Below are 23,256 nucleotides of genomic sequence, written 5' to 3'. Positions count from 1 at the left end.
GGTTTTTACAGATGCAGATGTTTGCACAAATGTTTGAGCAGTAAGAGCGTATGATGCAACGTCAGGTATACAATATTATAGAATTCATTTCCAACGACGAAGACACAGGGCAAGACAGCTACAGAGGACAGCGCTCATGTGCGTACATCATGTTGTGACTGTTGCTCTTTGTCATGCAAGACGTAACAGGTATGAAGTTGGAATTATGCTAGTATATCAAAAGACTGTTACCAAAAGCATTAGTGCTATGTACTGCTTACCTATGTGCATCTATCCTATATCACCGTTAAGTTTAGCCAGGTACAGAATTCCTTAACGCAGATAAAGTTTGCTGGGGGTGATGAAGTCGTTTATTATTTTTCTTTTCAAGCACAACAGACAAATCTAACCAGAGTTCTGAAAATGAAATGTCAGCATGTTATTGTTTTACATAAGAAATGAATCCAACCCATACCCACATTGAAGCTCAATTACCAGGAACATAAACAAAAATGATACAGGCTTTGACCTCTGCCTTTCTACAGTGCGAATATGAACTAATAATGCGCCATTTCCACAATAGTAAAAAAAATTGTGTCGGATCGGGTCTGGGCTTCTTTCACACCTCAAACGAACCGCACGGGGGTTCATATGGTACCACGTCGGGACCACCTCTTCAGCTGGGTCTCGGTTCGTTTGTTTGGTCCGGAACAGAGTTCGGTGGTTTTTATTCACATCAGCCCAAAAGGTCCGAACCAAGGGAGCAAATGAACTCTGGTTCATTTTAAACCAGGGGTGTCAAACTCATTTTAGTTCAGGGGCTACTTTCAGCCAAATTTGATCTCCAGTGGGCCAGACCAGTAAAATAATAACAGTAAAAAACTAAAATGATATTATGATCAGGTTTACATCTACAAAGTTCCCATAAAAATCTGAATAACATGAACAACTTGAATTGTCTTTAAGAAAAAAAAAAAGTGCAATTTTAACAATATTCTGCCTCGGTTTATCAGTTTATCATTTACACATGTGCATTACAATCACACAAAACATGTAGTAACAGGCAGAATATTGGTAAAATTGCATTTACTTTTCTTAAGACATTTCCATTTGTTCAAATTTGTTCAGGTTATTCACATTTTTCGTAAAAGTATAGTTTGGTAATGTAAACATTTTCAGGTAATTTTACTTTTTTACACCAAAAAAAAAAAAAAGAAAATTTGGGGTTTTCATTATTTATAGGTTATTATGATAATATTTTACTGGTCTGACCCACTTGAAATCTAATTGGACTGTATGTGTCTGTACGTGGAACCTGAATTAAAATGATTGTGACACCATCGATTGTTAATATCTTTAGTGTAATTTTTGCATTTCACAAATTTCATCCTGCAGGCCGCATGTTTGACACCTGTGTTTAAACAAACCAAACAAGGCAGGTGTGAATGCACCCTAAAACATGCAGGGCACTGGCCTTCAAGGACTGGATTTGAAAACCCCTGCAGTACAACCTTGTGGGGGCAGTGTAATGACCTGGGGTTACTTCAGTTGGTCAAGTCTAGGTTCAGTAACATCATGCGTCCATAAAATGAGGTCAGCTGAACCAGAATATACTGGATGACCAGATCTGAACATCAGTGGAATTTTTCCTCCCTGATGACACAGACATATTTCAAAATGACAACACCAGGATTCATCAGGATTGTGAAAGTGGTTCAGTGAGCATGAAACATCATATTCATACATAGACTGGTCACCACAGAGTCCAGACTTGAACTCCACTGAAAACCTATGGGATGTGATGGAGAAGATTTTATACAGCAGTCCAACACTTCATCATCAATAAAAGATCTTGTTGAAAAATGAATGCAACCATTGACAGAAATAAACACTGAATAAGAAATAATGCACTGAATAAATTACATGTAAATATGTGCTGATTTTGCCTGGAACACTCTGACTCTCAAACTTGATCATCCTTCTTTAAATAACTAATGAAAACAAGGCCTTAATGGCAGCCAAACACAAAAATAATGACTTCATCAGAATTAAAAACACATCTGAAACTTACATCTAAAAATATATAACTCCCTAATACATGAGGGTATTATAATACACATAGGTACTGTGGTAATTATTACTGTAGTACAGGCTTAGCATAAAAATAACTTAGGTTTAAAAGCTTGCTCATGAACACTGCCCTAAACAGACGGAGCTTTTCACCTCCGGTATCATTATAGTGTCTTTCTGACACAGAGGATGGGTGGAATGCAAAGTGATGATGGATGAACATTTAAAGGAAAGAATCCCCGCTGATATTTGATGAAAGTACTCGCTGAGATGATATTTGTAAAAAATGGGTCTCGTGAGTGAAAACTGACTACCATGTAAATGTTGTGTAGTGAAGAGCACCAGCCCATTTTGCTGCGAAAAGCCTTTCAGCACAGGGCTTGACGGGGACAACTGCGCCTCATCGAAATGACGGACCTCTGATCCCCTTTGGCTGACGAGATGGAGTGTAGACATTGTCAGAAGTCATAGATACAAGTGGGCTGAGTTACAGAGCCAAATATAACAGACCGCCACTGCCCTCAAACACTTGCGTAAACTGTGAAGTAAGCAGTGTTTGTGAGTGCTACCATTAACTACCTGACATGTTTGTACAGAGGTCTCAGAGTTGAACAAGGATGACGTGTTTGCTCTGCTTGACAAGTGAACTTCTCTGTGAGTCGATGTATCACACAGGTGTGGCATGTCAGAATAAACAGATGTGCAGGTATTGCAAAAGCATATCCTGGGAATATGAGAGTCTTGAACATGGACTCTTTTTGCAATAAATACAACTTTTTCTGTGTATTCCTAAACACTGTCTGGAAACATTTACTATAATATTAGGATCTGGGTATCACTCGCATGACATCAAGTAGTTAAGACTAAAAAAAAGTTTATATTCTTCACGGTAACATTCATATACACCCTAATCTGTTTCACCATTCCCATGCTTTGTGATTTATACTTAGCAGGACTTTGACTCTACTCCCAAGGCGATCCTGTGGCTTTTGGGGGAGTTTTTACCATACAAGGAGAAGAGGAGTTAAGCTCAGTTTCCTGTGGGAGGGTTCTGATTTCTCTCACTCTGCATCTGATTCACTCTCTCTCTATTTCTCTCTCTGTCCCTCCCTTACCTCCTCTTCTCGTTTTCTCTGTTGTTGCCTCCTGGCACAATCCAAACCTGAACAAATGCAATTAAAACATCATTAAAACACTTCCAAAGTCAATATTTGCAGCATTAGTCTATCTGACATGCATCTGTTTGAGCATTCTGTTATTTTAAGAGTGTGAGCTGAAATACCAAATAAGGTTCAAAGTCAGTGCTCTTATCGGTACAGGCCATGATGTAAGTTATGTTGAATAGAGTTTTTAACCCTTTCATGCACTCTGGTTACTACAGTGGACAGCTATTCTACAGCTGTTCTGTTCTATATTCATGGGTTTTGTTGTTTTAGTTCCAAATCAGCCAACACAGTGGACACTTATGGACCATCCCATCTACTGCAGTTCATACAATTACCGAAACTTCTTGATAAACCGGATCTGCAGTAACATGACTGAGTGTAAATCAGTTGCTAATTGTTATTAGACTGTAATTAACAGTTTTCTTAAACAAAAGGTTTTTATTTTTTTTTTTTTTTTTAATATTATCTCCATGAAATGAGTAAGAACTAGTATTAGAGTATGATAAAAGGTGAGAAAATATCAGATTAGCTGCATCAAAAATGCTTCTATTTCATCGTTTTCACACAGTATATCACTTTCTGATATTGCGTTTTAAATACATGTTTCTTTGCTTCAAAAATAAACATATGGTGTCCAAATGAGTGGATATTTTTGTAACTCCATAAAAAATAGGTTCATTAAAAAAAAAAAAAATTCAATCTCATTGTTTGTTTTTTTCACGCCTAAAGAGGAATAAAAACACTCAGGGAAAAAAATCTTGACTAAGGTAACTAATAACTGACAAATAATTTATGCATCAAAGGGTTAAACTATCAAACCTCTGTCACTTAGGTTGCACTTCCACTAAATAAAAACTTACAGAACATTTGGCTTCACCTTTTCAAACACTTAGAGAGGTAACCTATTATGTGTCAGGACCCAAAATGGGCAAAAACTATTTTCAGTGAGCCGTCCATAAAGTTAAATACAATGTTATGATATATGAATTAATATTCCTAATTAAAATAGAAATGTTTGTGTTGTGCATATGTAGCCCACATACATTAGCATTTGAATAGTGTGTTTGGTGTCTGTTGGTTGGGGAATAGTGTGTTAATAGCTGGCTATTAATAGTATTTGTTACTGTCAGCATTTGAGTTGTTTCCTGTGTCTTATAGTTTACCAGCTAATATTATTAGTCTGTTTTAGCATTTGAATTGTTTTTCATGTCTGTTGCAAGCTAACGTTACTTATCAGATTTAGCATTTAATTTCTCTGTTGTGTTTTACAGTTTGCAAGCTAATATTTGTCAGTTTTAGCATATGAATGTTTGTTTCTTATGTCTTTTTAACTTGCTGAATAATCTGTTGCTAACCAACATTACTTATCTGTGCTAACATTTGAATTGATTTTTTTGTGTCTTTAAATTTGCTGGCAAACATTATTTATCAGCATTGGAAATAAAGAGTGTGTTACTTTGTATAATTTAGTTGTCAATTATTCTGTAAATAGCTAACTTAGTTTACTCGTCACTGTTCACTTTCATGTACATCTGTTGTAAACTGCTCAAGTATAATATATTTTTCTTTCTCTGTGTATGAATAAAAAAAATATCTGAATCTGTTAGCATAGCTTCTTGTGTTTTAATTAGCTATCTGCTAGCTAACGTTATTTGTCACTGTTAGCATTTCAGTTGTTTCTTGTGTCTTTAAGTTTACAAGCAAATATTTTTTGTTAGTTTTTGCATTTGAATTGTTTGTCTTGTGTCTTTTTAGTTGTTGCCTAGTCTGTCTAATAGTTGCAAGGTGCTAGTTAATATAATTTGTTAATGTTAGCATTTAGTTGTTTCTTGTGTCTGTTAGAAGTCGATAAGTGTGTTGCTACATTTATCTTAAGGGTTTTAAGATGAAATCATTTGGAAAGACTAGCTCTTTTGGGTCTTGTGGTCTATAATGCAAGCTACAGGTCACTCAGAATAACAGGATTAGTTTAAAAAGTACTGGAAACTTTATCATGGCTAATTTGACAAATGCTTGTAAAACTTTATATTCTTGTAGACAACCAGTGATTCTCATGGTTTGTCTAATTGTTTTTCTCCGTGGACAATGCTTATAAAAAGCACAGCAATGTACTATAAACAGTCAATTCAATCACCAGGATGTCCACAGCAGCAAGGATGCAACAACATGATCAAGAAACAGTTGGCTTTCCTTGTAATCTTTATTTTTAGCTTGGGCTAAAAGCCAGGGCACAGGTCCATCAGTGCTGATCCCTCAAGAAAAACATCCAAATACACCCCCACTCACTATGACAAGTTCCCTTTTTCCACATTTGCTCCATCCTGTTCATCACTTACTTCTTTTTTCAATACTTAAATGTACAAATATTCTGAAGCCTTGAATAAAGGGCATCCCAGATAGCAAAATCATTATGGCTTAAATCTGGGCCAAAACTGGCATGCCATTTTGGCAAAGTTCTGGGCGCATGTATGGGCCCTAAATGGTCCAAAATAGGCAAGCCAAAATCAAACCAGACGGAAGCCAAAATTCATCCAAAAGTAATTGCGGACTTCCAAAATATAGCCATAATTGTCCCAGAAAAGCCCCAAATCCCCATAATTCAGCCAAAAAGTAGCCAAAACTGACCCAAAGAGAGGCCAAAATTCACCCAAAATTTGTGTTGATCATGCTTTTAAAATGAAGTGGGGTTTTCTTCTGGATAGAAATTCCCGCTCTTTGCGCAGTGTTTTGGCTTTACAGAAATAAGCCAAAACACAACCAAAACACATCCATATATGGAATAAGATGTTGCTGCTCTTTAGTCAGTCTTCTGCTTTGCCATAAACATGCCATACCATCTTACTTGACCTATACTTGTACATCATACTTGATCTTGCTCTTTGCCCAGTCTTTTGGTTCATCAGACATATGCCATAACTCAGCCATATATTGCTGGTGCCCCCATATCTATTATGGATAACCTTAATCATACCACAGTTAAGCCTAAAGGTTTTCATAATGCCAAAAGAAAGCCAAAAATGCCAAATGTATGCCATAATGCTGCCAAAATATTTGCTATCTGGCATGTAATCTCAGAGATGAACAAAATCATATTCCATAAAACATTTCCAGTAATACAAGTTACATCCCCAAGTCAACAAGCTTTTTACATTGCATGCCTCACTAATGACAGAAAACAGATCTAAATAAAGGTCTGTCAAACCAATAGTAATTAAGAAGAGCATAATTGCAGTAGACCTATGGTTTATGTCTGAGTAGCTCGACTGTAAAGCTCCTGCTGCCTGGTGTAGATCACACGCAGACAGCTCTTTCCCCAAATTCTCTTTGGCTGGATCATTTTCCACGCAGCCCTTTTTCATTCAGCGGTAGAATGAAAACTATGTCCTTCCTAACCAACTCTGGTATTAACATCAATTTGAACATTCCTAAGTAAGAACACAGGCATATAGATATGCAGCCTAAAGGGGGGAGACCAAAATGAACCTTCAGGAACTAATATTACTAATATGAACTATACCCTTTTGATGTTGGTGGTCTTACACTCTTATCTGTTACTCCTCTCCTGTTGATCCAAATAAGGTCAGAAGGGAAATATTGCCGAAAGCATCTACACCACGTTGTTCCGCCAAGAGGCTTTGAGAGGTGAAGTTTAGATTAGGGAGGGGAGCTTGGGGGTGCTCAGTGAGTTCTCAAGTAGCTGAGGTTTGGGAGTGGCGGAAGGGGTATACGGTGGGAAAGGGTTGTCACTAGGGACTGGGGCTGTCTCCAATGCTCCAGTGAAGTTTAAATCACATAGAGCTCTACCGATTCTCAGTTTGCATCCTCCTCTTGTCTCCTCTCACTCTCCGGCGCTGAGCTCCCACTCTCTCATTCTCTCTCCTCCTTCTTCTCCTCCTCCACCTCTTTGCCTCTGACACTGTCTCTCTGAGTCAGCCTTGTGAGGACTCTTGTGAAAGTTTTATTCTAACCCTCTGTAAAAAAAGAACTTTTCAACAAAAGACAGACTTCAATTTTTGCTCTCTCTAAGACATCCAAACCCACCCATCACCATGGAGGCCATCAAGAAGAAGATGCAGATGCTGAAGTTGGACAAGGAGAACGCCATCGATAGGGCAGAACAGGCTGAGACCGACAAGAAGGCGGCAGAGGATAAGTGCAAGCAGGTGAGAGGAAGGTTGATGGGTTTTATGGAGACAAAGGATGTATGTGATGGACTGAAACAGCAACTTTAAAACTGTCCTGAAAGTGAAATTATGGGCAATTTAATATTATTATGTGGCTTTAAAAATATTTAATGTATAGGAAAAGGAATAGAATGAAGCATTAAAAGACATAAAGAAATGGTACTGACTACAATTTATACAACATAAATATAAAAATAAGGATAGAAAAAATAGTTTTATCAGGTCTGTTGTCATCATCAGTCAAAATATGTAAATATAAATATAAATATCAAAATAGGACTTTTAGTTTTGATTTACAGTAAATAGTTTTGTTTAACATTGGGATATTCATTTGTGTGGTCAAAGTTACTAGCTTTATTTTCTATGCGGATTAAAGTTGTTTTTCTTCAATGTCCAATGAAAGCCACATGTCAAACAAGTGTTTTGAAATGTTTGTGATACAGTGAACATTCCTTAATGGTTTGAGGCTGAAATTCTCCTTAAAACATAATAGTCTCTAAAACACTAACAGGGACCATTTTACTGACTGCTTTCTGACTAGAAAAAAGGCTTGGAATCCAGCACCATGTAGGGGAATGTGTTGTGGTATTAGTACTTCTACCTAAACTGTTTACATAGCACAATCGGAAGTAATAAAAAAGCTCTTTGTTTAGAATAGTCTCCTTTTATATTTATTTTAAGTGGTTTCCTCTGTTTCCACTAATACTAACATGAGCCAAATTCCATTTAGATGTTTTTTTTTCTTCAGTGTTAATGATACAATGTTATAAATAAACATATAACAAAGCATTTGAGCAGACAGTAGAGGGGATCAACACTCAAATGCCATGTATTTCCCAAAGAACTAAGTGCTCAGTTACAGTCGGCAGCTGACTCTGAAACCCCAGGGTGTTGGAAGAAGTAATCAGTCGGAGATGCACAAACAGAAGAGAGTAACAACTGCTGGATAGAACCTGAGGGATTACTTAAAGCTGAGCAGGAGTGATGCTGCAACATTCACTTACTAACAGCTGCTGCTTTGATTCCTTATCTGAAAACCTCACAAACTGCTCGAATTGGGATGTCCATATTTAGAGTTGTGCTTCTCAAACCTCAGACAGCCTGTTATTTCAAGGGGTACCCTATGATACTGTGTGCCTACAAAACTTGATACAGTCAAAGTACTGTCTGGAGATGTAATAGGATATTTCAGGTTTCTAAATACGGGCAATTATTGCACAGTGGGGGGTTGTGTCGTCATCATGGGGGTATGAGTGAATACTACAGAGGGAAGACTTGGACAAAGCTAGGATCTACATTAAAGCAAGTGGAAAGAATCCTCCCTGTGGTGGCTAAGGTCCTAATCATACCCTCAGAGACACAAGGAGTGACAGTTGTCATTGGCACTGCACATATGGACCATCAGCGGCATGTCTTCTACATCAAGGAACTGTCAGTATGAAATCCTAGAACAGGGGTGTCAAACTCATTTCAGTTCAGGGGCCACATTCAGCTAACTTTGATCTGAGGTGGGCCGAACCAGTAAAATAATAACATAATAATATATAAATAATATCAACTCCAAATTTTTGTCTTTGTTTTAGTGCAAAAACACCAAACAATTAACAATTAACTAACTAACAACAAATTAAATTATGAAAATATTTATAATAATAATAATAAATTTTATTTGTATAGCGCTTTTCATGGAACTCAAAGACACTTTACATACAGCAGATAAAAAACAGAAATGAAACACATTAAAAACAGATAAAAGCAGGTATATAAATATAAAGCAGTTAAACATTAAAAGCAATCTTAAATAAGTGAGTTTTTAAAAAGGGATTTGAAGGTGTTGGGGTCGGAGCAATGTCGGATAATATCGGTAGGAGAGAGTTCCAGAGGGTTGGGGCAGCAATAGAGAAAGCTCTGTCCCCACAGGTCCCCACTTATGTAAACTATCCAAACAAAAAAGATGTGCATAACCTGAAAAAGCAGAAATTTCTTCAGAAAAATAAGTGCAATTTTAACAATATTCTGCCTCAACTTATCATTTCTACATGTGCGTTATGGAACCGAACTGCAAAGACACTAACACTTAGTAACAGGCAGAAAATTGTTAAAATTGTGCTTAATTTTCTTTAAACATTTCAGGTTGTTCATATTTGTTCTGGTTATTCACATTTTATTGTTACAGGATAGTTTGTAAATGTGAATATCTTCATAATTTAATGTTATTTTTTTGTACTAAAACAAAGACAAAAATTTGAAGTTGTCATTATTTACAGACATAATGTAATATTTTTTTCACATCAAACCCAGAAGAAAATTTGGAGTCATTATTTTTTGTAGGTTATTTTACTTGTGATCATTTTGGTCTGTATGTGGAACCTGAACTAATAATCATCTGTGGAATTTTTGCACTTTGCAAATTCAATCCAAGGGCCAAACTGGACCCTTTGGCAGGCCGCATTTGGCCCCCGGGCCACATGTTTGACACCTGTGTCCTAGAAGATTACGCAGAGCTCTTTAGTGTGTTTAGACAGCAGGAATACAAGTAGAGCTACGAGGAGCTTTCTTTGCTATTCTTGGCGAGAGAGGACGAACAGAGTGTAGTTATGCAGTAGGAGGGAACAAAAAAGACTCAAAAATAATATTCAACATCAACATACATTAAGTAGAATACCGGGTGCAGACTCCAGGATCTGTGCTTGATGAGGATGTGTTCTCCCAAAACATGTCCTGCCAGAAACTGTGGCCCAGTTCCTCTGGATAATCCAAAGACCAGAGCAGTAACAGTGGACTATGGACCCAAGCACAGAGCAGAATTTATGTATCTGTAAAGGTCAGGATTTTCCTCACCACTGAATACATTTTTGAAGGGCCAAAGATGCTAAAAATCTTATTTAACCCTTTCACGCATGAATTATGAGAACCTTATTCAAGATTCTTTGTTTTCCTGAGTGTTTTTATTCCCCTTTAAGCATGAAAGCAAACAATACGATTGAAAATTTTCTTCTGAACCTATTTTAAATGGAGTTCCAAAAATTTCCACTCAGCTGGAAATTTTTGAAGCAAAGAAACATATATTTACTGAAATATTGTGTGAAAACTATGAAATAAAAACATTTTTATTGCTGCTATTCTGATGTTTTTACACATTTTAACATACTCTAATACTAGTCACTTCATGGAGATAATATGCAAAAACAACCTTTTTGTTAAAAAAAAAAAAAAAAGTTAATTACAATCTAATAACAATAATAAGCAATTGATTTACACTCAAACATGTTAGTGCAGATCAGGTTTATCAACAACAGAAAAGTTACAGTAATGGTATGAATTGCAGTGTAAGGGATGATCCATAAGCGTCCTCTGTGTTAGCTGATATGGAACTAAAACTACAAAATCCATGAATATATAAGAGAACACCTTCGAACAGCTGTCCACTGTAGTGACCACTATGCATGAAAGGGTTAAGTTCACATATGCGTCAAAAGAGGCAAAAACAGGAGTTGCCAAAATGACTCAATAGTGCCCTCTACAAAATATTCAAATTATGTTTCACCTACGTGTACCAAATGTGGTAAGAATGTGCATAAAGTCAAGAAATACAAAAGCTTTTTTACTCATTTTAAATCATTTTACTTTAAAGGTTCAGTGTGTAATGTTTAGTGGGATCTAGTGGTGAAGTTGCAGATTGCAACTAACAGAATATACCCACCTCAGTTTCCAGGACAGTGGTGGCATAAAACATATTATTATTTTTTCTCTGTGGGGCTTTTTAATTGAGGGGATATTAACTCTGGTCAACACTCAAGCATAGTAGGTCATGGTGACACACCTTAACTGGATACTACCTGCTGTTAAATGGAAACAGCACAAAGAAGATGGTCATTTCTGGCACCACATAGACTCCATGGATGATGAAATGCTTCCTTTGTAGATATAAACAACTCAGTCAACGTAACAAAAACACAATTCTTATTTTCAGATGACTGTACACTGATGAAACCACAATTATGAGTATTATATTTCATTTCTGCAATTACACCCTCCTAAATTCCCCTAAATCTCACACACTGGACTTTTATCTAACTCAGTGTTTCTCAATGGGGGCGTTGGGACACTGTGTTTCGAACGAGAAAGCTAAGAAGGGGGCGCTGAGTCCAAACTGGGGGGCGTTAGTCTGTATAAGCATCAATATCCAGCAGTATGTTATGCCAGTGATGAATTTCTGTGAGCCCCCCACCACCACCACCTCCTCGGCGCTCCTCTGCAATAAGGTTCTGTCGCACCTCCCGGTCTCCAGTGGTAACGTCCCCCCGTCTGGTAGCAAGGGGGGCACTACCTACTATGCAATGTATATAAGCTCAGCCCCAGCCCCCCCACACACACACACAATTGTTATGGAGCACTATAACAACCCCCCCCCCCTCCTGTTTTTTTTTTTTTTTTTTTTTTTTTTTTTTTTTTGGGTGGGGTGGGGTGCAGGAGGCTCATGATGACAAAAAGGGGCGTTGGTTCAAAAAAGGTTGATAAACTCTGATCTTACTCATTTTGATGCTACTCTGAAACAGTAAGTTGTTGTAACAGATGTACTTTATCCTTTCTACCACACGTTTATCATTCTTGAAAAGACTCCACACCTGGACTAATCTACATATCAATGTTGAGTCATTGCCTGCTTTCACTCCGACAATATTGCCTCAACTTGCCTCAACTTAGCACAGTACATTTTACATTCCCATTACCTGAGCACAGGGATCACCTGAGCTTCAGAGTGAGCTAAAACAAGACTAAATGTGATCTTAAATCATGCATACCACAGATTGGTTGGTCCAGAATCATCACTGTGTTGAATTGTATGTTGTGATCATGGTGCAATGTAGAACAGAATATGCGAAATCTTGCCAAAAAAAAAAAAAAAAAACTCTGAGCAAACTATCATATCTTGAAAAATCAGCCACAGGTTTGAAGTCTAAGTAACTGTAGCTGTGAAAGTCCTATACCTGCAGGGAAAATGGAGTCAAGTAAAGTCTAGGTGAATGAGACGGTGCTATCAGTGGAAAAGCAACAATAGCTGCCTCTACTGGCAACAGGAAGTGGTGCATAATGAGGCAATGTGAGATGAGGTCAAATAAGGCCTGAATTATTCTCCTTTTATTTGTATACTGAGTACAATGTGTTCTGTGACAAAGCCAGACATTTCGATTTCCGATGATTTCTGTTTGTTTTAGAACATGATTAATTTTGACATAATAACTACTCTGTTACAAATACAAAGAATCTCTGACAGCAAATATGGAGAGGCAGGGAATCTTACAGGATGATGTCTTTTGTAAGTTCTACTATCTGACCTTTTAACAGACATTTGTGTTGGCCTACATCATGATATCCTCTTAGCCCAGACCTGGGCAAAGTAAGGCCCGCGGACCACATGTGGCCCGATGGCTGACCCTGACCGGCCCGCATGAGGTCACTGGCAAAGTAAAAGTCAATGCAAATATTTATCAGGGTAATAGATGCAACCAATGCAACGGCACAGCTTTTATTTAGTAGGATCTGCTAAATTTGCGTGTTTTCGCACATACTTTCCATTCTCAGCATGAAGTTTATGGTTATAATAAAGCTTATTGGTTTGTTGGTCAGTTTCAGCCCATTAAGATGTCAGCTAATGTCAAAAAACAGAAAGAAAGATCAATTAAGAATGCAGAGATTTTAACAACACATGGACTTCTAAGTATTTCTTCACTGAAGTCAGAAAAGGAACTGAGATATGCAAACAAACAAAGCTGCATTTATGGTTTTTCATGTGACGTTAACATGGAGCTGGATTTGCACATTTTTGAAAATGTTTTTGTGAATATTCATTAGATAGTTGTATTCTGTGCTCCACATTTTCATTATATCATTGTACAGTTTCATTTACTGTTTTTATAGAGATATATACTGAGCAGAGCTGCAAGTGAATTGATGCGGCCCTTAATAGCTGTCAAAGTTTCTCATGTGGCCCCACAGGAAAATTAATTGCCCACCCCTGTCTTAGCCCTTAAAAATGTTACCTCACAAACTGTCCTCTGTCCTCATCAGCCCTCTCTCTGACTGTCTTTGTATATTTTTCTTCCCTCAGCTGGAGGATGAGCTTCTTGCTCTGCAGAAGAAGCTGAAAGGAACAGAGGATGAACTGGACAAATACTCGGAGGCCCTGAAGGATGCTCAGGAGAAACTGGAACTGGCTGAGAAGAAGGCCACAGATGTGAGTTATAACCACAAATAGGCAATCTGAAACACATTATCCACATTTCAGAGGGACACCATAACCTTGGAATCTGACTCCCATAGAGTATCAATAGTCCAGATGAGCTGTTAGATGCTAGTCCAAAACTCCAAAGCTGTCTCTTTTTAGACACTCTTTACTTTAAATTGAGTCAATGAAATAATTTTACGGGGTTTGTTTCTCATTTTCACATCATATTGGACCGTGTCTGCATACAAAAATGTGGAAGAGCTAGAGCAGATAATAAATAAATGACATACAAAAAGTAAAAGCAGGAGTTGCTAAAAAGGTTCACAGGGAACCAACTACATCCATGTAGTTTTTTAGTCACTGTTGATGCTCCTCACATTGATTTTACATCAATTTGGTGCCATTAAACTCACAAGGGAATGAAAGACACTAAAAATCCACTGCTAGAACTATTTTATAGACTTTTAAACAGATTTTTTGCACATAGCACTTTTTATATCACATTGCAATTTTTTTAATTTTGAGATTGAATATTTAACAACTCTAATTATTTACTTTTTATTTGTGTTTGAGAGTCATGCAACGGAATTTCTTTCAAGTACAAGTTTATTTTTGCATGTGTCCTGGATTAACAATAAAGTGATCCACTTATCTATTATTACTCCACGATAAAGTAAATAAAAGACGTTTGAAAACATGAGATAGAAGCAAATTCTGTATCCAAAAACCAACATTCTATTATCAGATTTGCTTCAAAATGTCTTTACACTCCCACCAATGTCATGCCAGTGCTTGCCTTGATATTTTCTCTGTCATTCGAGTTATTGTTTCTGAGTTATTAATACACTAGTTTTATAATTAAAAACTGTGATTAAAGTTGTATTCACAGAAACAAAAAGCAATCTGGGCCTTTGTTTTATGAATGCATCATAATCAAACCATTCAGATCCATCTCCTCCTCTGTGTTTGTGCAGACAGTCTAACAGTTCAGCACATACCGATCACCCTAATCATCTAATATATGTTACAAACTATCCTCTAGATGCTGTGTGAATCGTCAGTGTGACTCAGGCAGTTTGAAGAATCACAGAGTTATTGGTGCCTCGCTGAGGTCTGTAACCGAGCTATTTCTCAAGCACAGACAAAACTTGGCCAGCCTGTAGCCGACCAGGAATGCTAGGAATGCAGCTTAAGCAAACAGAGAACCCCGTACTGCAGTGTCTAATGAAATCAATGCTCTGGCCTTTTTTGGAGAAGAGGTATTACAGTCTCCTCTGTGCTCTCTGGCTCATTCATCTAACCTATTTATCGCTTATGCTATGCCAAATGAATTGATTGTTCTTTTTATAGTATTTCAAGCAAGAAAAAAAGAAGGTAAAAAAAAAAAAAGTGTGATGGCTAATCTGTATGAAAATCAAGACTTCTGCGATTTGTTTGAGACCAACATGATAGCACTGGAGAAAAGCAGTCCCAGATGATCTCTAAAATGAAACCAGGTGAGATAAGACCACGAAGGTTAAAGGTCAGAGTGCAAATGACCCCTGTCTTTGAAAATCTATCAGATTCACAGCGATGGCTTTTGGAATTAGGTCAGACACTATTTGTTTTAGAGTGTTTGACTCAACACTGTTAAAGGAAGGGTAGGAGGGGTTTTCCTGGGGCATTTTTTACTATATTGCTTAAAATCCCCTTCACACCCCAAATGAAACCAAATAATTAAATGCACTAACACAAAAATAAATAAAATGTAGTCACCTGTGGCAGTGGTGTAGTGGTCCCTGGAGAAGTGGGTATACTCTCAATTTTAATTTTTTTTTTTAAGTATTCCAGAAAAATGCCCTGTTTTAGGAACCTAAAATTAACCAATCTAATCAGTGAAGGCAGCGAGTATTAGCCAATTAGAGGCAGGATTCCATGACAAATGCCCACAAGACAACTGCCCACAACCTTAATAAAAAAGAGACAAATGCCCACAATTTGTAGCATGGCATTATTCCAATGGGGGAACTATATGAAGCATGCAAATACTGCAGATATTTTAAGTACATATGCACTGCAGATATCTACATATGTAATCAGTATTCAGTTGTTAAGCAACATACATTGTTACTTTAATTTTAATTAATCAATACTAATAAAACACTAAACAAATTTTTCAAATGTGATGGGTGATTGATCTCAGTATTTACATAATTCTTAGAGGTTTCTTAAAAAGTGTCTGAAAAACAAAATCCTACAAACAATTTTCTCTTTGATTTATTATCTATTCATTCATTCATTCATTATCTGAACCCCCTTTGTCCTCACTAGGGTCATGGGGGTTGCTTGGAGCCTATCCCAGCTACTTATGGGCAAAGGCGGGGTTCACCCTGGACATTTTGCCAGTTCATCGCAGGGCTTATTATCTAATAAAGGCTTAATTCAGATCCTGTATCAATAATGTTACAATGACATAACTATTTGGACTATTGTTGCTTAACAACTGATATCTGGAGTACATATGTACTTAAAATATCTGCAGTATTTGCATGCTTCTCATAGTTCCCCCATTGGAATAATGCCATACTACAAATTGTGGGCATTTGTCTCTTTTTTCATTAAGGTTGTGGGCAGTTGTCTTGTGGGCATTTGTCTGTGCACCTAGAGGCAGAGTAGGGCGGATCATGGCTTCACCAGCAAAGGAGAAAAAATGAGCAATTTGATGTGCATTGAGGGAATTTAGAAGTGGGTATACGCAAATACTGACTGAAAAAGAAGTAGGTATACGCCATATACCACCATATACCCGGGACTACACCACTGACCTATGGAACGGACAGGACTGAAAAAACACCATCCAATCATTTTAACTGGCCCATCGAAATGATTGAATGGTGATATGTCTATCGAACTCAGTTGATAGCGAATTGATGCTGCACAGCACTCGAGAACCCTCAGGAACAAGCATTGCATGTTCCGGTACTCTGGAGGCGTGGCTTTGGGGGGGGAGTCTGAAGAGAAGGGTTTGGACTTTTGAATTTTGTGTTTTCAAAATGTAGCTTGCTTGAATTATTTTTCCAGAATCTCCTACCTTTTAATACAAAGGTAAAATTGAACAGTGAAAGGAAAAGTTTCAGTATCCCCTTGTATAATTAGCCTATAGTTGATAATTAATTAATGCTCGTGAACCCTCGGGAACAAGCATTGCATGTTCCTGTACCAAGGTTATTATCGTTAATGAAAACTAACAAAATGACGAAAACTAGAATTGTAAAAATATTTTCGGTAACTGAAATAAATAAAAACTATAATTAAAAAAAACAAACAAACAATAACTAACTGAAACTGTATTGTGTGCTTACAAAACTAATTAAAACATATAAAAATTATGGATAAAATTCCCTTATTTTTTGTCTTTGTCAATGTCGGATTGATATGAAATCAATTTATTTCCCTTAAGCAATTTTAGCTGCTGGCACCATATGATATTTAACGGTCCGTCGCTTGTGGTAACTTGTGGTTTCCAGTTGTCTTCTGGTCCCCACTCTACCTGGAAACATGGAGACTAAAGTTGGGAGAAAGCAGCAGAGTCCTGTCTGGGATTTATTTAAATATGACGGAGAAGAAGAGAAAAGATATTTAAAAAAAAACCCTGAAACCAAACTAAAACTAAGCATTTAGAAAATAATGAAAACTAATATAAACTAGCAAACCAGCTCTAAAAACTAATTAAAACTAACTGAATTCAAGAAAAAAAAAGTCAAAACTAAATAAAATTAAACTATAATGAAAAATCCAAAATTATTATAACCTTGCCCGGTACTCTGGAGGCATGGCTTCGGGGGGAGTCTGAAGAAAAGGGTTTGGACTTTTGAATTGTGTGTTTTCAAAATGTAGCTTGAATTATTTTTCCAGAATCTCCTACCCTACCTTTAATACAAAGGTAAAATTGAACAGTGAATGGAAAAGTTTCAGTATCCCATTGTATAATTAGCCTATAGTTGATAATGTTGGTGAATTGATACAGTATGTTGTGGAACGTAGCTGTGGTATTGATGAATGGAGGAGATCATGTAAACATTTTTCCATACTACTTAACATTTTAAACAAATAAAATGTTCTTAAAATACTTTAACACCTAAATTATTAACTGAGGGCCAATAAGGCCTAAGCTGTTCATGTAATAATCAATCAAGGTATTACAAATACATGTACAAATACATCATAAGATAATATATAATATCTAAGTGAAAGAAAATAAGAAATCTGTTAATGATTCTGTAATATACACAGGAAAAAATCCAAATCTTACAAAGTGTATTTTTCTCATTTCTAATCAAAATATCTCATCATATTTAAAATAAGACATAATCACCTAAAGAATAATTTATCAGTGAGATGTAAGAACTTATTTTTAGACAATAGAGCTTGAAAATCTTATTTCAAGAAATCTTACCAAGATAATTTTCACTTGTTCCATTGGCAGATTTTTTTTTTTTTGCTTGAATTAAGCAGAAAAAAATCTTAAACAAAAAAAATCTGCCAATAGAACAAGTGAAAATTATCTTAAGATTTCTTGAAATAAGATTTTCAAGATCTATTGTCTAAAAATAAATTCTTATATCTCACTGAAAAGTTACTCTTTAGGTGATTATGCCTAATTTTTAGTGTAATGAGATATTTTGACTAGAAATGAGAAAAATACACTTGGTAAGATTTGGATTTTTTCAATTGCATTGTGTTCCAGTTACTAAATATAGCTCAGAAATACAGCTTTGTGCCGACTACAACATAATGGTCTCATTTAGAACAGATACACAGAAATAAACATGTTTACAGCCGCGTACAAAAAACAGTAATGGCCGCTAAAGTTAATGTTCCCATTCATGATGACATGTAGGTTTATATTGTGTGAATTTTTACAAAGGCTTTAAGCCAAGGGCGTGTCCTGTTTGAGTGACAGGTGAGTGCTCTGTGTGTTTACAGTGAGGGCTTTGACGGCAAACTCCTCTGCTGAGTTGGAGCTTCTGTTTATTAAAGAAAACATATTTTTCTGACAGACAACATGATAATCGCTGCAGTTACTTTAATAAGACTGTCGGATGATTCTGTCACTGAGCCTGTTTACATGACCATGAAAAGCCAATAACTGTCAGTAATCAGTTAATTGTAATAATCAAATCTGATGCATTTATATCCACTCAAGAAAAACAATAATCAAAAAACCCTGGTTTAGATGCTCCAGTCCAGGGGTGTCAAACTCATTTTAGTTCAGTTCCACATTCAGCCCAATTTGATCTCCAGTGGGCTGAACCAGTAAGATGATAACAGTGAAAAAAAGTTAAATTCTATTATGATCAGGTTTGCATCTACAAAGTTTCCTTAAAAATCTGAATAACATGAACAACTTGAATTGTCTTAAGAAAAACAAGTGCAATTTTAACAATATTCTGCCTCGTTTTATCAGTTTATAATTTACACATGTGTTACAATCGTACAAAACATTTAGTAACAGGCAGAATATTGGTAAAATTGCATTTACTTTTCTGAAGACATTTCTGTTTGTTCATATTTGTTCAGGTTATTCACATTTTATAAACATTTTCATGTAATTTTCCTTTTTTTACACCAAAAAATGGACCAATTTGTTAGACATGTTTGTGTTATATTATGTTTTTGTTTGTTCAAAAATAATATTTGAGCACTGAGACCCGATGTATCAAATATGATACAAAATTGACACTCATACATGGAAATTTATATTTGAAAAAACTTTTTTTGGTTGTTCAGAAGGACCAATAAAGGCTCCAGTTTCAAACTAGAATTTTCTGTCAATGATTTAATGGTTCAAGCTTTACAGGGTTAACCGATTAAGGTGCTTGTGTTTGGATTCTGGGAGGACGGTAGCGTATCTGCAGAGAACCTCAGACACGGGGAGAACATGCAAACTCCTCACAGAAAAGCCCACACCGGCTGATGATGGAATCAAACCAAAGGCCTTCTTGCTGTGACATTGCATCACTGTGCGAAAATATTAAGTCACTCTTTTTTTTTTCATGACTCACCTGTACTAATGGTTAATAGCTTACATTACCAAGATTTTGTTTCGCAATGCTTGGCAAAGTTTTACTGAGTCAGCATTAGTATGAGCATACTTCTGTCTCTTCAGGCTCCTGTAGTTCCACCCTTTTATCTGAATTAGTTCCTTCTATTCAGCTAACATGGACACGGACAAATCACAAAATACTGGCTTCAAAATGGAAATTCAGGCACAAGTGGATGATGCTGTGGTTCTTCTGTCCACTACTTATACACAGTCTATGGTTTATACATTATATTAATTTGCTGATACCGTTATCAAAAAAAAAGTGTATGTGTTTTTATTTATTTAATCTTTATTTTACCAGGTAGGTCAGTTCAGAACCACGCAAATAAAACAAGAAAAAAAATGAAACAAAACAAAGAAACAATAAGAGAAAGAAAGAAAATTGCAAGTTACAAAGTCACATAACAAGCCAAATAATGCTAAAAGAGAATGTTATTTACAGCATTTACAGTGATTTTTTTTTTTTTTTTTTTTTAAATAGTAGTTATTGGCAATAAGAATATACAAACAGATAAAACAGTTTTACATGTTGTATCAGGGCTATAAAAACACATGCAGTACACTGTAAAAAAAAAAAAAAAAAAAATCTATAATTTAACAGAATTTTCACTGTTTATTTTACAGATTTTTCCTGTATTTTTAAGATACAGGACAATATCAACGAAATTCCAAAAATAGACTGTGATTTTACATGTCAAATGTAAAATAACACGAAAAAACTGTAACTGAATAACCATAAAATTTCCATTTTTTAAAAGAATTTTTTTCTTTTTTTCACAGAAAAATACAGTTAAAATACATTTGCAAATGTACCATAATTTCACAAAAAATTCTTTTCTATTTATGAGATTAAACTGTTATTTTAAAGTTTAGTACTGTAAAAAAAATAATAAAAAAAAATAAAATAATAATAATAATAATAATAATAATAATAATAAAATGAGATAAAATTACTGACAATTAACCATAAAAGAAGTATTTATTCTGTAAGTTTAACAAGACTTGTTTGTTATTTGACAAATACCTTGTGTCATTACAGGAGGTTTCAAAGCAAAAATGTTGAATAAATGTATTTTTGTGAATGTATAACATGTATAAGCACTGATAAACTGTCAAAATACAGTTTTTTATCAGTGGATTGTACAACTTAGTCTCACTGAAAATTATTTATATATGTATTTATAGGTAATTTGATTGTTTTAATACATGTAAATATTCTTTATTAAACATTAAATAAATACAAAATCTCATGTAAAGTTATGGCAAAAAGCTGTACTTTAATTATGGAAATTTACCGAATTTTTATGTGATGGTTATTTTCCATTATTTTACAGTATTTTTTCGGCACCCCTGCAGCCGGAATAATACTATTTTTTTTTATGTTGTTTTTTTTTTTTTTTTTTTTTTTACAGTGTATATAACATGACATGTATTAAAAAACAAAATGGTTAAAAGCAAGTGCAATGATCCTGTAGTAATGGTTGTATAGAGTTCTATAGAGTGTTAACACTCATAAAGCAGCTAAAATTACTTGGCAGCATTTAACATAATGCCGTCAGTGTGTTCTTACTTAACACGAGCTTGTCAAGTTTCACTGCTTGCTCTTTCCCAGCTCATCCCTCTGTCCAAATATGTACACACAAAGAAAAAAAGAATAAAAAGAATCACAACATGCCAAACTCCTGGCTTTGATAACAGGCTTCACCCACTTTTTGTAGAGGTAACATAAATATCTATACAATTCATATCTTTATATCAGGAAGAAAGTATAGCCTCTTAGAAATTTGGAAATGTATCAGACTTAGACTCAGCTTTAATGTCATTCAATCAATAACACATGATAGAACGAAATATTTCACCCAGATCTCAGTGTTTGTAGCATGAGAAAAGATAAAAGGATGAAATATAAAATAAAATACATACAAGCTAAATGGAACAGAATAAAAATTACCATAAAATATGCAAAGAAGGATAAGAGTAACGTGCATATAGACCCATGTAAACCCTTGTTTCTTTCTTCACACTTTAAATGTTCAGTGTTAATCTTATACAGGGGAAAAGGGTTTCTGGAAGGAAAGAATGGAATGGGAAATATACTTGTTATTTCCCATTAACGCTATATTAGGTTACTGTGTATATTTTTGCTATTTCTGTCATTGCTTCCCTGTATGAGTCTGTTTATGTTTTTTTGTTTGTTTTCCTTTACATATATAGAAGTTATACATGATGTAAAATGCTGATAATATAAGGCTGCCTGAAAAAAAAAATAAAAAGATAATTACAAAAAAAATGCAAAAAAGTTAATAAGATAACTTCTAAATATGTATAATATTGCATAATATACAGCAAAAATAACAGTTAAAGTGGTGGTAAATGTAGCAGCGACATAGATAGATAGATAGATAGATAGATAGATAGATAGATAGATAGATAGATAGATAGATAGATAGATAGATAGATAGATAGATAGATAGATAGATAGATAGATAGATAGATAGATAGATAGATAGATAGATAGATAGATAGATTATCAAAAGGTTTTTTGTGGCAACTATGAAATTTATTGGCAAATAATCAGGTTTTTTTTTTTGTAAGATTCTAGGTTTTTATATTTTAAGGATTTTTTTGTTTCTTTGTTCCTTTATAACAGTATGAGGAGTATTTAAGTAGTTTGTTAGAATCACATAATGGTAGCAGGGATGTAACAATATGAAAATTTCATATCATGGTTATTGGGACCAAAATTATCACGGTTATCATTATTATTGCGGTATTTATACTTATACACACACTGAAATAATGTAAGTTGTATTTTGAAATAAAACAAAAAACAAAACAAAAAAAACCAAATAAAATAATACGCACAATGTACTTTTTGTTGGCAGAAACATTCAAATATTAACATGTAAACATCAAACATGCAAATGTGCATTAAAGATGGCACCTTATGGCCATTGTTTGACCATTTTCCATATCAAGTTTGACTTGTTTTAGTTTCTTTTTCATAGAACGATAGAACAATAGATAGAATAATAGATAGAACGACAGATAGAACGATAGATAGAACGATAGAACGATAGATAGAACGATAGATAGAACGATAGATAGAACGATAGATAGAACGATAGAACGATAGATAGAACGATAGATAGAACGATAGAACGATAGATAGAACGATAGATAGAACGATAGATAGATAGATAGATAGATAGATAGATAGATAGATAGATAGATAGATAGATAGATAGATAGATAGATAGATAGATAGATAGATAGATAGATAGATAGATAGATAGATTATCAAAATTTTTTTTGTGGCAACTATGAAATTTATTGGCAAATAATCAGGGTTTTTTTTTTGTAAGATTCTAGGTTTTTATATTTTAAGGATTTTTTTGTTTCTTTGTTCCTTTATAACAGTATGAGGAGTATTTAAGTAGTTTGTTAGAATCATATAATGGTAGTAGGGATGTAACAATATGAAAATTTCATATCACGGTTATTGGGACCAAAATTATCACGGTTATCATTATTATTGCGGTA

The 23,256-nt window shown here is 35.1% G+C and overlaps 1 protein-coding gene across 2 annotated transcripts in view; it reads left to right on the top strand.

The window, feature by feature from the left end:
* Positions 1-6,953: 6,953 nt before the first annotated feature.
* Positions 6,954-23,256, top strand: part of LOC115436586 (tropomyosin alpha-1 chain-like) — a 30,392-nt gene continuing 14,089 nt past the window's right edge. The window contains exons 1-2 of one of the 2 annotated variants that reach the window (XM_030159474.1): positions 6,954-7,378; positions 13,512-13,637. In XM_030159474.1, the coding sequence (XP_030015334.1) occupies positions 7,265-7,378; positions 13,512-13,637 (240 nt within the window). In that variant the 5' untranslated portion in view covers positions 6,954-7,264. The remainder of the gene's footprint in view (positions 7,379-13,511; positions 13,638-23,256) is intronic. The other variant, XM_030159473.1, reaches the window with a different exon arrangement.

This window comes from Sphaeramia orbicularis, chromosome 17 (genome assembly GCF_902148855.1).
Source record: "Sphaeramia orbicularis chromosome 17, fSphaOr1.1, whole genome shotgun sequence".
NCBI lineage: Eukaryota > Metazoa > Chordata > Actinopteri > Kurtiformes > Apogonidae > Sphaeramia > Sphaeramia orbicularis.
This window is presented reverse-complemented; position numbering and strand designations above follow the sequence as displayed.